This window comes from Leptinotarsa decemlineata, unplaced genomic scaffold (assembly GCF_025532065.1).
Source record: "Leptinotarsa decemlineata unplaced genomic scaffold, Ldec_3_MD MMD2_tig00078422_RagTag_RagTag, whole genome shotgun sequence".
NCBI lineage: Eukaryota > Metazoa > Arthropoda > Insecta > Coleoptera > Chrysomelidae > Leptinotarsa > Leptinotarsa decemlineata.
This window is the reverse complement of record NW_027412747.1, coordinates 23,897,238-23,912,592: the sequence shown is the minus strand read 5'-3', so window position 1 is coordinate 23,912,592 and position 15,355 is coordinate 23,897,238. Positions and strand designations below refer to the sequence as shown.

The 15,355-nt window shown below is 34.1% G+C and overlaps 1 protein-coding gene and 2 long non-coding RNA genes across 4 annotated transcripts; 1 reads left to right on the top strand and 2 right to left on the bottom strand.

Annotated features, from left to right (window-relative positions):
* The first annotated feature begins 336 nt into the window (after window positions 1-336).
* On the top strand, window positions 337-1,554 carry LOC141487347 (uncharacterized). Its single transcript, XR_012468345.1, has 2 exons — window positions 337-541; window positions 619-1,554. It is a non-coding gene; the product is annotated as an uncharacterized lncRNA (long non-coding RNA).
* A 1,850-nt stretch (window positions 1,555-3,404) lies between these two features.
* LOC111513973 (uncharacterized) lies at window positions 3,405-11,769 on the bottom strand. Its single transcript, XM_074186352.1, has 6 exons — window positions 11,743-11,769; window positions 11,400-11,573; window positions 9,072-9,167; window positions 6,520-6,853; window positions 4,546-4,700; window positions 3,405-3,778 (listed from the first exon to the last, which is right to left on the bottom strand). The coding sequence occupies exons 1-6, from the start codon at window positions 11,767-11,769 to the stop codon at window positions 3,629-3,631; spliced, it is 936 nt and encodes a 311-aa protein (XP_074042453.1). The 3' UTR covers window positions 3,405-3,628.
* Window positions 11,770-11,889: 120 nt separating this feature from the next.
* On the bottom strand, window positions 11,890-12,452 carry LOC141487200 (uncharacterized). 2 transcript variants are annotated; one of them, XR_012468258.1, is made up of 2 exons: window positions 12,216-12,452; window positions 11,890-12,157 (listed from the first exon to the last, which is right to left on the bottom strand). It is a non-coding gene; the product is annotated as an uncharacterized lncRNA (long non-coding RNA). The 2 variants fall into 2 exon arrangements; XR_012468257.1 differs by having other exon boundaries at window positions 12,225-12,452.
* Between the last annotated feature and the right edge of the window lie 2,903 nt (window positions 12,453-15,355).

Below are 15,355 nucleotides of genomic sequence, written 5' to 3'. Positions count from 1 at the left end.
TTCCGTCGGAGCACGGAATCCTTAAAGGGATTCGAATATGCGTTCGAATATAATTAATGCGTTCGAATATATCCTTGTATAGTTGTTTGCAAAAACGGGAAATTAACTGTAAACGGTAACCGATCGAATCAAACTCGAATCCAGTTAAAATATTCATAATTCCTTTCCCTAACATCTACACCTTTCTCAGTTGATTCCAAATTTGTTAACAAATCCCTTGATTTATCTGTCAGTTTATAAATTTTATTCAACCGTTATTATAGGACTCCCCCTATAATACTGGCAGGGCAGGGAGCCTCGAGCTCCTGAGGCCACAAAGTTTCAAATGTGAGAAGATTTCACTTTTCTAATTGTAAACAATACCAAAATGTTCATAAGATATAAATTATATTACACCTATAGCACAAATGTTTCAATTCTAAGGGGACTTTAATGAACCCAGGCTCCCCAAGGAAAAAAGGAGGATGTCTCTTCGATACTTGAGACGTCGCTGTTTTGAAGTTATACTTTACCTTTGATATAGCTATATCGCCAGCTTACAGTAGGTTGAGAGAATGAATTCATCTACATAGGCATAAAAGCATATATCCTACACTAATATTCTTCCCCTTTGGGCAGGTTCGAAGAACATAAACCAACCGTCAACATCAAAGACTATGCCCCAGAGAGATGATGTGGAACCACCACATAAGAGACACAAAATGGACTTCCGCAATGAATGTTATTCTGAATGCAGCTCAAAGCCCCAAAACGAGGAAGAAAAATAATATATGAAAAATATTCCGTACAGAGAAGCATGTTTTTAGCGGTTGTCACTCGTCCAGATATATCATTCTCAGTGAGCAGAGTTAGCAGATATTTGGAAAATCCAGGAAAGCAGCACTGGAAAGCAGTCAAACGTATTTTCAGATACCTAAAGGGTACTAAAAGTTATGGAATTCTATACAATGGTGGGAGCAACGAATATTTAAAAGCGTATTCAGATGCAGATTTTGCAGGAGACATTGATACTAGATATTCAACAACTGGCTATGTTACTTTATTATCAGGTTGTCCAGTTACATGGACATCTCAACGACAAAAGTGTTGCAACATCCACGACAGAATCTGAATATATTGCAGCTTGGGATGCCGCACGAGAAATAATATGGTTGAGAAGGTTGCTTAAAGAAATTGATGTTGACGTTTCAAATCCAACGGAACTTTTTGTTGATAATAGAAGTGCTATAAACTTGATGAGCTATAATGATCATCACAAACGAAAAAAATATCACTGTTGTTTACACCCAATCAGAAAACCAGTTGGCAGATATTTTAACCAAATCCTTACCACGAGAAAAATTTTCAACAAATCGACAAGGTCTGTGGGTAACGTCTTCGAAGTGAACAAAGAGTGGGAGTGTTGAAGTAATCCATGTTCACTTCATTTCGATTGATCTTGTTTTTATGATTCCTTGGAAATCGTTGTTGATTGAATGAGTTTTAATGTCATTGTTAATACATATAAAATGTATCGTTTGTATATTCATGATTAAAACCTGGTTCAGTAGAGTTTACAGTTCGATTTCCTACAAATTACAACAGGTAATACTGCTAGACAATTCTATCTCTAACCCTCATTCCTTCTACAGCAAATTGTCCTCTCCATTTCTCCATGAAAGCCATTTTCAATACATTCCTTTCCCGAATATTCTGAGGGAATACTATACATTCTGCACCCATCACTTCAACTATTCGAATTGATACTTCATGTATTGCTCGATGAACTGCAGTTCGACTCAAAATGCAAAAAAGTTTCCTCACCAACACCCTTTATAGCTATATCGCCAGCTTACAGTAGGTCGAGAGACTGAATTCATCTACATAGGCATAAAAGCATATATCCTACACTAATATTCTTCCCCTTTTTGGGTTTGAAGAACATAAATCTTTGTTGAGATAATAGATCAAGCATCAAAAATCTAGTCTCTGATAAGTTATTTGTCCCTATCTTAATAACTAAGCTTATATGTGTGTGTCTCCCTCAAGGTGGCTTGCAGAACAAGAATGGTTTTAGAGTTACAAACTTAGGTCTGCAGTGCTCTGTCCGTACAACAATTGTGATCGGTACAACAGCGGTTAACTACTAACTACTGCTACTACTGTATTAGGCATTCATGCAAGGATGTCTAGTCTTATAGCAATACTAACACGAGGAAGCGGTATTCAGATGAAAGAAAGCCTAAAATGAAACAATTCATATTAGATGGAAACGGTTCACTGGAAGTGATGTCCGGGACGATACGTCTGGAGTCTGGACAGAATGATCAAGCTCATTCTCTGAATATATGAGTTGTCTCGTCGATAAATATCAACTCGCCTGTAGTGTCGTGTGGCCTATAGGTTTACTTTTGTCCCAAGAAGCCAAAATTCAAATCAGTAAGATTCTGTTCTCCATAAGCAATTGAATCCAACAAGTGAGTTGAATGTTTTACCAGCATCCAAATGCCAAGAATAAAAATTTCCTATTCTTATAAAAGATGATCATACTTGGTTAATCCGAAAAATCGAGAAGTTTAGACATAAATTCGAAAAGTATCACAACAAATTTTGAATCTCGGCGGCAAGACATTCATGGAACCAAAGTCGTCAATTCACCGTTCCGTGTTCCGTCAGAGCACAGAATCCTTAAAGGGATTCGAATATGTGTTCGAATATAATTAATGCGTTCGAATATAATTAATGCGTTCAAATATATCCTTGTATAGTTGTTTGTCAGTAAATGAGAACTAAACGAATGACGATGATACGAGCCAGTGAATAGCATATCATTTAGGACCCGTCACAGTTGAAACTCAGCTCCGTTCACAGTTGAAACTCAGCACCCACCACAGTTGAAACTTAGCTCCCTTCACAGTTGATACTCGGCTCTCTCATCAGTTGAAACTCAACACTACAGTTTGAATCTACCACTACTCTTTTACTAGAGTCTATACACTAACCTGTCTAATAATTAACTTTTTTTTTCAGTCACTTTTAAATTACGGCATGCAAGCCAACGTTTTAATGTTACAACATTGTTATCTTTTACAGTTGCAAATTTTAGTTTTGCTCCGGGAACATCTTCTTTTGTTAAAAACATTATTTTTCAATTGTGCTTTACCACATGTTTATATGAGGATTTGGCAGTGTTTGTCCCTAACAAACTACTAGCGCTGCTAGTGAGTGATTTTTCGTACTTCAGGAAAAAAGGTTCATCAATGGACGTAATCGCTAGTACGTACCAAGAGATCATCATGACATCAGTATTCACTGGTTACTTTAGGTTTTTTATGTTTGTACCCTTGTTTCTAAAACACGTGAAGAAATTGAAGGCTGTTACTCTCTGATTTCAATAAATTCATATGAATGAATAAAAAGCAACCCACTATTTACAAATTTATTCGAAAGATTCATGTTCCCTCTCCAGCTGAACCATTTGCAACTTTTTGTGCTTTCAACAACAAACGCTCAAATTTTTCTTTCAGTGTATTTCAAAATCCTGCAGATTTTTCAGATATTTACATTTTTACACATAACAGATTTAGAAAAAATAACTTACAAATGATATGAACAATGATGAAGTTAAATGTAGCTAAGCTAAGATCATTCAGTAAATAATGTTATTGGAATTTTTCGTGCAAGTGGACGAGATGGCTTCCTCAAGATTACTATCCAGCTTGTGGTAATTGGCGGAATTCGGTCGCCTGCCTCTGTATTGCCTTTTATTCCTTTTTCCCTCTAGTACCAGGGCCATAACCTTAAATGAAAATAATTAATATTCGAGGTTAAAGTATTCAAAACTTCAGTCAACTGGTTTATTATTAAACTTGTGAAAAAAAAAATTATTAGACACTTTGCAAAAATTATGAAACGAGTCACCCATTTTTTAAAATTTGATTAAAATTTCCAGGCGGAATATATGTTGGTGGTATAAGGGAGTTGAGAAACGTTTAACAACTTTTTGATATTACCAAAAATAAACATTCAATTACATTTTAATGAAATTAATGAAATGTATACTGATTTGGATTTTTTATTTCTTCTAGCAATTAATTATTCAGTATTATGCAATTTAAAACTTTTCATGAACTCAATTTCACTTTTCAAAGAGTAATAAATGATATATTTTTATTAATGATGTATAATTCCGGTTTTAAAAGAATTAAGTTTGGAGCTTTATTTGTTAGAAAACAAATTATAATTTTTTGTCTTATATGAGCATTACAAATCAAAATCTATGAGCGTCTGGAAATTTCATACTGATGATTGCTCCCACCAGTGAGTCTGCAATTTTATTTATATACGGTTTCCAAATTTTGATCTCTGTCGATTAGACTTTAATATTTATGCTTCACAATTTGATTGATTTGTACTCAATTTTCATATTCAGTTCATATTCAGTTTCTTGTACAAAAAAGTTATTCTTTACTTTGGGACTATCATACGTTTTCAAAAGGTATCAAAAGTTCTGCTAAAAATTCGACATGGGCTTGCCGTCTATGAAAATTGCAAGCATTGGCTTACCTTTATTCTGTTGTGGTATCCAACGTAGCCAAGAACAAAGAACACACATATCACCATGAAATATGAAAAGAAATAGGAACCTCCATCCAATTCTTCTACATTATCTTCGTTGACTGCAGTCTCCAGAGTATTAGATTTAGATCGATGATCTAAGACTGAAAAAAAAAGAAGTTGGAATCAGCAGAAAAAACAAAAAAATCTGTGAAATAGAGCAAGAGTCTCTGTAGTTCAGTGAATGACATTTTTCCCGTATCATTTTGCCAAGCAGCGCCAACTCAGGTTCTACTTACTATCTACTTCAAAATTGAACCTGTAGTGGGGGTGGATACCATCCCTCCTCATAGGGCACTTATTCGTGAGCAAAAGTGTTAATTTTTCAATAAACGTTTTCAGAAAGTTTTTGGCAAGTAACTCAAATCATTCTCAGTAAAAAGGAGGCCCATAAAAAACAAAAAGAATGGTGATATTATGAGACTGTAGATCTAATTCATATGGAGTAATAGCTTCTTGAATATTGGTTTTTGTTCATCAATTGACAAATTGAAAGTTCCAATGTAAAATAATAATTTTTCGGGGTAAATTGAAAAAACCTTCATATTCATTATTTAATAAAAAGTCCCTAAGGAAACAAAAATAATGTTGATCCCTATTTTTTTAGGCCACAAAAATGTGAAAATTACCCACCCACTAATCACCAACTTTATTGAAAATATTTGTTACCACTATTTCACAATTCACTTTATTATGTTTCATTATGCTCTAGAAGTTTGACCGATTTACAGAGCTCAGTTTTGAAATTATTTGAACTTGTTATGAAAAGAGCATTTTTGTAATTTTGTGAAAATTTGACTTAGAATAATTCATGAATTAAATTTAAGAGAGGGTATTTTTAAAAAAGATTGATTTTTTGGAAAAAAAACTTTATGAATTACTTCTTTCCCATCATTCAACAAGAAATGTGGAAAGCCTCCAAAGAAAAAAAAAAGGAAGAAAATAACTACAATATCTTTTTACAAAGACATGTGGAGCATACACAGAAGTTTCTTTCCTTTCTTGTGATTCAATGTTCATGTCAAAGTAGGTAGTTCTACACGCACCATAAATCAACTCTTCTTTTTGTTTTTTCTTATGAGCTACTTTTTCACTTGGAATTATTTTTTTGATAAAACACTTTTTGAGTAATTCGCGAATAAATAAAAAAGTACTGACTTTCAAACACATCTTTATTGAACAAAAGTTGCTCAGAAGCAATCAATCAATCCATTCAACTTTACAAAGGGATTCATACAATGAATTGAACAGGGTGAAAGTGTGATTATTGTAGTTTCCTCTGTTTTTAATTCAAGATATTAAATATGCATTTCCCGAATTTTGCAAACATCAATAGAATCACAAGTAATCGAAGAAGAACAGATAAGAATAACATATAATACCTGGGTATTTTTAGATAAGCGATTTCAGGTTGAATGTGAAGGGAAATAATATACATGGTGTTCCATTTAAAAATTTGAATAAATTGAGCTGGACAGTGCTGAAAAAAAAATTGCAGAGTGGAGAACAAAAAAGCAATTTAATGGGTGAAAACTTTTTGCAAAATTTAGCCACAGTGGCGGGACGATATTACGTCGGGTTGGCGTGAATGATTTGTTCCACGCATTCAATTGACTGCTACGTGAAACGGTTGTTTGATCCCACAGGCATTACCATCAATTTTCACTGCCCATTGCTCAACCCATGCTAGAAATCAAACGTTAAAAGGTAAGACTTTGTTAATCCTTAGCTCGCACAAGTTTCAACTTTTGTCGTTCGTATGAGAGCAACAGCTGGGTAACGAGAAAACAAATTTCAAGAGATTAACATATATACTTTAATATTCACTTTGAGGACTGATACTTTTATTTCAAGGCATTTATTGAATAAGTGGGAATACCTAATATACAAATATGAGGTAAGGTATCTGTCTACCAAACTTACCTAACTCAGGTTCTGCTTGCCCTCCATCCTCCAGATCAGGTTTTTCCCCTAGATTTTCGTCAAACTCCATGTTGGTTTTATCCTCTTCCTCTTCGCGGCTGAGCTGTTCATCATTTGTAAGAGCGGGTTCTTCCATTTTCTGTTGAACTGCAGTGGGTGTCCCATTGTTGTCTTCTGCATTGTCTGTAGGGTCACTTTTCTGCTGGGTTGGGGTTTCAGCTGCAGCTTGTTCAAAACCTTCATCTTTATTGTTATTTCCTGTGTTGTTTGGAAGATTACTGGTTACATTAATCACGATGTGGGGCGGTGGGTTTACTTCTGCTAGGCTTTGTTCCTGCAATTGTTAAATTTTTGTCTGTTGTACCGAAATGTTACTGTTAACAATAATGACATTTCCAGCCTCCAGTGAATATAAAGCTGATGATATATACAGTTCTTTCCCCTCATGTATATAGTTATCAGTTCCACAAAAACGATTGTCTTTAACTACAAAATGATCTGAGTGATTCGGCCGTTACTTGATAAAGATCCAAGTTAATTCATAAACTACACCTTACAATAACGTACATTATTCACTATAAAAAAGCTACTGTGTTATCGAAAAACGTGATATTTTTTTTTAAAACAAAGTTTGTCGAGATCAAATCGATAGGTGTAGTTTATAAAATTTCTTTTTTTCATTTAATCGCTCTTCTAGACCCATTACCACCACAATTACTGAACTTCCTACAGTTAAGCAAAGTATCAGAAATAAAAGACCTTGAAATTAATTTTGTAGTAGGTCTGTAGTTTCCAATGAGGCTAGTATTACTTGACTTGTACACAGCATAAAATTAAACTGATTTATAATGATATTTCCCTTGTTACAGTCCTTAAAAAAATCCCTTGGTTTTTATCTGATATAATTTTTTTTAATTTACTGTTAATCTTTTTCCTAGAAATGTTAGGTCCCTAACATTTTGACGTCGAGTATATTAAAATTACTTAGGAATGGATTAAATCTATAGAAAGTGATCTATGTTGATCTATGGAAGGTATTCCACAAAAATATCATTATTTATATGGGATAATGCAGAGTTGAATTTATTAATTGATCAGGATTTCGGGATTGTGAAGTAAATTTATTCATATTAATTATCACAATGAAACAAACAACGATGCAATCGTTTCTAATATTGTTGTTGAATATATTTGCAACTTTACCAGGGTCTGTAATTTGTTCATTCCCCAGCAGAATTTGTTTATTAGGTCACATTAAATTTTCCTTATTTTTAAGTTTATTAATGATTGACCAGAAGGCCTTGTTTTGTTTTCTGAATGTTGGATGACATTACTGAAATGTAACTTTTAAATCAATCAATCAATCAATCATTTTATTCTCAAATATGAAATGGAAACCATACATACTATTTATTTTAAGACTTAGAATGTAAGAATAACAATTAATACAATTTAAAGTGATTTGAGAATAAATTCAAAATCCCACTGAGGTTACAAACCTGTGTGTGGTTAAAAAATTTAAAAATATTAAGAATTATATAATAAAATACGAAATACATATATCGGAACGAATAATAATATTAAGTAAATACAATAATAAAATGATATGACATAAAATATAAAATGTAATAAATAAAAATAGATAAAAATAAATCCTTAAGTTACATATAATATGAAAGTTGGGAATATAAAAGTAACTTTTTTTTTTTTTAATTAAAAGCTAATAAGCGAAGAAAAGGGAATTGAAACTATCTGTTTTTTACCACTTTTATTTGTAACTAACGTTGCTGCAGTTTCGTCCTAAGGATATTTTCAAACTTATACAATATAGAAATGTTTTAAGGGAAATGCTATATTGAAGTGAGATTTGTTTGAAGGTGATTGACAATGTTTCGTGATGAATTTCACTAGTTCGGACTAGTGAAATTGAAATGAGATGTTAGAATATTGATTTGTCATCGCAGGATTTTGCATCATAAACAGAGACCCACTTTTCAGAATCGAGTAATTCTGCCGTGTGCTGCTTATTGTTGTTGGAAAATAATTTTTTGTACCTAAAAGATTTTTCTGTCGGGGCGAGGTTCGACAGTGATTTATTAACGGAGTCTGTGATCAGAAATTGGTATGTATATTACTGAAGAGATCGCCTGTACATTTGTAAAAACATTATCAATTTTGGTTCTCGAGTATAAGGTTATTCTTGTACAGTCATGTACTATCGATCTTTGTCCAAACTATTCAGTGATATTCAAAATACTATCGGCCCCTAAAGATGGGGTACTGAAGTTAATTTTGAAGACTCCGCTCAACCATATTTGTGAACTAACTGAGAAATTTTGCACTCTGAATAATATAAAATGAAAAAAAAAATCATTCCTCATCTTTGAAAATATCAAAATTGTTGGCTGTATCATATAACCTTCACCCTAACATAATCACAAAATGTATTTTTTGGTTCAAGTTTTTTGATTCTCCATTTGCGGTGTTTTTGAAATCATTTTTAAAGTCAAAATTATGTTCTCACTGAAAATGATAAATATATTATTGATTACCTTTTGTTTATTCTGATCGGGCTCTTCTACATCGTTTCCCGAAGATGGATTTTCTACTGGTGATTGGATGTTGCTCTGGTCCTCAGGTCCACTGATCTGCAAATCCCAAGAACACAGACCAGTTTCAGAATTCTTACTTTAATATATATTAATTTTTTCAGATCTCTCTAGTTTTTGAAATGTTTTTTATAAGATTAATGTATGTGAGAATCATATCGCAAAAGAAAATTATATTACCAATTTCGAAAATTTTATTCAGCTTTGCCCTACAGTGCAAACAAAAAACTTCATTTCTTACTCATCACTCGGCAAATTATACTTTCTTTTGATGAGAACACTTTCTCGACACAAGTTCTATTCTGCACGAAATATTTATTGCATAAAAAGTTGTATTAAATATATAAAATTAATGAATTATTTTTAATAGAAATATTTTTGCAGGTTATGGTTAATTCATTGTTAATTCTCACGTTATTAAACGCAATGGTCAATAATGATACAGTTGCAATCTTGAAAATATAAGGCTACGCCTCGATTCAGCACAAGTAAGTTCTTGTGTATTCCCGTAAATGAATAAATTTTGCTAATTCAGCCTTTTTTCAATCAAATCACTACACAAACAACAAACATGAAATTAATTGTGGAAGGCACATTTGAAATGTCAATAAATTCATATTGAAAAACAGAAGAATATAAGTTTCAAATAATTCAAACTCATTAATTCATTAAGTTACACAATTTATATGATATAAAAGCTTGTTGCAACATTTACCTATTTCATAAATGCTACAATTACTTATATCAAGATCAAGTTACATATCTCATTCTTGTTTATATCATCACAGGTGAATCTCTCAGAAAAACTTTTATCTCATATAAATTGTCTAATGTAATATATTGATGGGTTTGATTAAATTTGGAAATAATTTTCTTCTTTTTAGAGAATGTTCAGAAAAACTTGTGTTCAAAAAAGTTTTTTATTATTGATTTATTTTTCAGTTCGCTGAATATATTCTTTGGTCTGTTCATTTCATTCAATGAGTCATTGTTGCATGGTCAGTCTCTACAATGTTTGTTCGAGTACAACCTAACTATCCCTGACATTTACTGAACTAGAACTCATTAAAATTGATATCTTGTTGACATCTTGTTTTCCGACATTTTGTATTTTTTTCCATGGAACCCTTGCACTTGATATCCATCTCATAGATGCTGTGCTTTCAAATTGTGTTTAGCTAGAAATGATTATCGTTGTGTCAATATTGAACTCAATATACAATCACTATTTCATAGAGGAGTAACCTGTGACATAATATTGATATCTAATTGAAAGTATCGCTCTAAAAATTCCTGCTTGGTATACTCAAAATGCCCCATCAGATGGGGAACAATGCCATTCAAATTACTTGGATTTATCGCCACTTGATGATAGAATGAAAATAACAGGCAACAAATTATCTCAGAAGAATGAGCTGTTCAACACAATACAAATAATATCAAGAGGCTTTTGGACAATGTTGATTCAGAACTTAATTTATTTGTTAGTTTTTTATTTCTGTGTCAAATTATCAAATATTAACTTATGTTTAATATTTATTTTGCTATTTTGCTTATAATGTTGTAAAATGGCTTTTTTCAATAAATCAATTAATAGTCATGCATGAAAGAACATAGTTCTCCATCTTTGAGACTCCGCCATATTTGATTCAGAGAGACATCATGATTTTTATCGTAGTCTTTTCAGCAAACCTTTTCTTTGCCACCTTGAAATGCAGCCAAATTAAATTTAACGAGGTCATGCCATTTTTTGTATTCTTTCATTTGAAACCCATATCAAAGGAATGCTTAAAAATACTAATCTGCTATCTTGAGTGATCATTAGGTGCATAATAGTATCACTAAGCTAATGGTGCATTGTCATTCAAACTGAACGTGTATGCAAAATTTTGCCTCCATCCGTCTAGGTTAGGTGCTTTAAAATTCAGTTACAAGATTTGACTTGAATTGACTTACATTAAAAGCAAGTTAAAAAAAATTTGACAATACTTATCTTTTCAATAGCCACATAAATTTCAATAAATATTAAGTATGTTAGTACATGTTTTGATCACCAAGTGATCATCTTCAAAGAGGAAGATTAAAAGAGGAGTTTTAATCTTCCTCTGGAGAAATGAGTTCAATTTTTGTGTGGATTTATCTCCAAAAGTAGTCGGCAATACCATATATCACCAGTATCATATTGGCTATCAGCAGACAAAAATAATGATTTTCGATTCAAAAACTAGTGCAGGCACTCAAAGAATATGTACCAAAAAAAATTCAGATTACCTTTTGTTTACTGGATTTTGACCCTTTTGGAATAACAACCCCAGCTAAATTATTTCCTGCAGAAGTATCAGCTACTGATGGTTTGACTTCCAGGGTTTCACTAATCTGGTTGTTTGGAGAAACCAAATCATTATCAGATTTTTTTTTGGGTTGACTAGTCCAGACTGATTTTGACTAACGAATACGTGTTCAATGGAACTTTCTGAATTTTCCGAAGGCGTCTGGTTCAATTTCATGTTTGAACTCAAAGAACTTACATTAACTGTAGTAAAATAATAAGCCAAACTGCATTCTATGGTAGGTTCAACTCCCTCATATGTTGTGCACAATTTTTCGCATTTGCCAGGAAGAATAACTTTCGACAAATCATTTTTCAGTGTTCTATTATCCGGGAAAAGCTTTTCACAAACTTCCTTGGGCGTGTAATTGTGGACAGGCTGGATAACCAACTTATCGAGTGTAATTTGTTGTTTCTTAACCTCTTTGCAAAATGAAAGTAAGCTATCATAGAAAAGTGCACACAGAACTTCCTTTTCGGTTTCTCGGGTCAATTTATCGATGTTGTTCAATTTCACATAATCTGGGCAATTTTGGAACTTCAATGAATGTAAGGATTCAACATCTGAAGGGCATCTTTTATTCAGGCCTTCGATGAGTGATTTAAGAGGGTCAATTGGCGCTGTGTCTGCAATTTTCCTGGTAATCAGCAGTAATAGTATTAACGGGAATATATGCATGATTCTTCTAATTATTCTGACCTGAAAATTTTAGGTTAACTTCTGCACTACGACCAAACAATTTTAAATGAATATTTACCCGACGTACTTTTAAAAGTTACAGTATTTTCATGTTTCAAAAGCGAACCGATAAGTTTCGAATTCAACCACTATTGAAATGAAAAATTAGTTCAAGTTGTGATGTTGTGAAGTTATTGTCAATGTCAATTGTGATTATTGTCAAAGTCAAATACTACTTTCTTGAATGGCCGGAAGTCTTGGAAGCAGGAAAAATTCATTATCCGAGCACAGAACTCGTAAACGTATAACCACAGGTATATACCACAAAACAGTGTGTTTTGTGGGTATATACACATGGCTAGTGTTATTAATTTTCAACAAGTAACGGATCAGTGTATTCATGAGTAAAGTATTCTCTTACTTACACCTTCAATCTTTGCATATATTCATGATGCATAGAATCCGTAAAGGTATTACCTATGTGCTTCATTCACAAACAAAATATATCAAATTCCGCAACACAATTCGAAATTCCATCCCATGCATAACGGGTTCGATTTGAACCTTTCATTGTTTGGAAACAGATTGCTTTAAACATCGATAATACCGTTGTTTGAATTTCTGTTCAAACAACGGTAAATACTCAAACGCCAAAGTAAGTGAATGACACGAAAAAAGGATTCTTTTTCATAGCTTTCACTTTGTTCATTTTAGAGACTACAATATTGGTATTATAGCTCTAAATGAAACCTGGTTAAAGAAGGAACATATCGTTTCCATTGCCGGTTATGATTGCATGAGACAGGATAGGGATGATGGTAAAGGCGGGATAGCTTTATTTGTTCGGTCACAACTGGCATATAATGTTCTGGATTTGTCTCATATTCAGCTTCCTCGTAAAATGCAAGGTTTGGGGATAGAATTAGATAATTTTAGCGTATTCACAATTTACTTGGCACCTTCTGCCGAATATATTACTTCAGATGATACAATCATCTTGTAAACCATTTCTCTTACTAGGAGACCTCAATGGCCAACATCTAGCCTGGGGTTCAACTTCTAACAATCGCAACGGAGTCATTTTATATAACCTCATTGATTCGAATGGGTGGACACAATTGAATGATGGAAGAGGAACGCGTTTTGTTTCTCCAGGACATAATGTGAGTGCACCGGACATTGCCATTTGTTCTCGTTTAATTTCGTTTCAGCTACAGTGGGAACTCATACCCGACGCAGGCATGAGTGATCATTTTCCAGTTGTTTGCTCGTTTCAGACAAAAATGCAGGAATCCGTTTCTACTGAATCACAACGAACACAGTATAATATCCGTAAAGCCGACTGGAATAAATATACCTTGGTTTTGGAGACAAGTATTCCGTATCAACATATCCCATATGAAGAGTTGGAAAAGTACATTTTAACGGCTGCGGATGCTGCTATTCCTAAGAAGTTCAAGTACACGATCCGGAAACCTCAACATCCATGGTGGAATCAGGAATGCTCGGACGCAATTTCTAAACGCAAGGCTGCATTTTCGAAATATAAATCTTTCCCTTCTCTGGAAAATTTTGTCGAGGTCAAGCGCATTAGGGCACTAACCCGAATGACCTTACGAAAAAATAAAAAAAAACGGATTTCATGATTTCTGTTCACGATTATCCCCTTCCACGCCTATTTCCAAAGTATGGTCTTCTGTTAGGGCATTCTCGAGATCTAGGATTAACATACGTCGAGGTCCTTCTCTGAATTCTAATATAGCCGAAGATTTCCTTCATTCTCTAACGCAACCAACATTCGACTTCCAGTTCCCAATAAGGAATTACAGTTCAGCTCCTAGTCCACCGTTCACTATGGAGGAATTTTCACTGGCAATTCAGAATAAACGAGACTCAGCCCCAGGGACCGACTCGATCACATACAGTATGCTTACTCATTTACCTGAACGGGGTGGGGTGTCCAGAGTCTTTTCAATTTCTTCAATCAGCTTTTACTGAACTAAACAACAGTGCCGAGTGCGTGGAAAACGCAGCTAGTATATCCTATACCTAAACCAGGGAAAGATCTAGGTAGTATTGCAGGGTGGCGTCCAATTTCGCTTACCTCTTGTCCTGGAAAGGTTTTAGAAACAATGATCAAAAATCGCATGGAATGGTACATGGAGAATCGTCAACTTCTTAATCCATTTCAGTATGGCTTTCGGAAGGGAAGAGGAGTACAAGATAATCTGGGGGCTCTATATTCTAAAGTGGCGGCTAGTGTAGCCGTAAATGAATTTGCTGTGGTAGTACTCATTGACATCTCTTCAGCATATGACAATGTTGTCATCCCAAAATTAAGCCAACGTCTCTCCGAATATGGTATACCGCTAGACTTATCCGATCTCATATTTTCCTTTATAAGGGACCGACAAATATGTGTGATCGAACCCTCCAGTGGATGCATGGTAGGACCTAAGCCAGCTTATAAGGGACTTCCACAAGGCTCACCTCTTAGCCCCTTACTTTTCAACATTTATTGTGACCCTATTAAAAATATTGTAGGTGAGGATGTGTTACTTCTAGGTTATGCGGACGACTATGCTTTAGTTGGTACTGGTTCCAATGTGGATATTATTATTGACCAGCTTAACTCTTCTATTGATAACTTGACTTCATTTTTGCAGGATAATGGTCTACATCTATCAGTAAATAAATGTAAAGCTCTATTATTCAGGGAGGGCCGCGAGTTGGTATCTTGTCATCGGTCTATACTTGTCAATCATAGTCCACTAACATGGAGTTCACAAATAATGTATTTGGGTGTGATATTTGACAGAAACCTTTCATGGAAGCCGCACGTTAACATGATCAGTATGCGAGCACAAAAAGGCATTAATATTTTACGATCCTTATGTAGAACTTGGTGGGGGGCTGCACCATCGACCCTTCTCCTTTATATCGAGCTCTGATCCGTTCACACTTGGATAATGGGAGCATTTTCTTGAGTCGCTGTTCCAAACAGGTTACCTTACAATTGGATCGACTGCAATACCAAGCCTTGCGAATTGCTTTAGGTTTAATGCGATCTACCCCCATAAATGTATTATTGTCGGAGGAAGGGAGTGTCCTTTAGCTACTCGACGACTTTGGTTAGCCCACAAATGGGTAGCAAAACTTTTATCATACCGTAATCCTGTTATACACATTATCATGGAATTACATGATACCTTCCTGCGA

Coding starts and splice junctions, on each gene's coding strand:
- LOC111513973 (XM_074186352.1), bottom strand. CDS start 11,769: ATGATTTGTCGAAAGTTATTCTTCCTG. Junction 9,168..11,399: donor CAAAATCCAGTAAACAAAAG/GTAATCTGAATT, acceptor TGGGATTTGCAG/ATCAGTGGACCTGAGGACCA. Junction 6,854..9,071: donor CCGATCAGAATAAACAAAAG/GTAATCAATAAT, acceptor TAACAATTGCAG/GAACAAAGCCTAGCAGAAGT.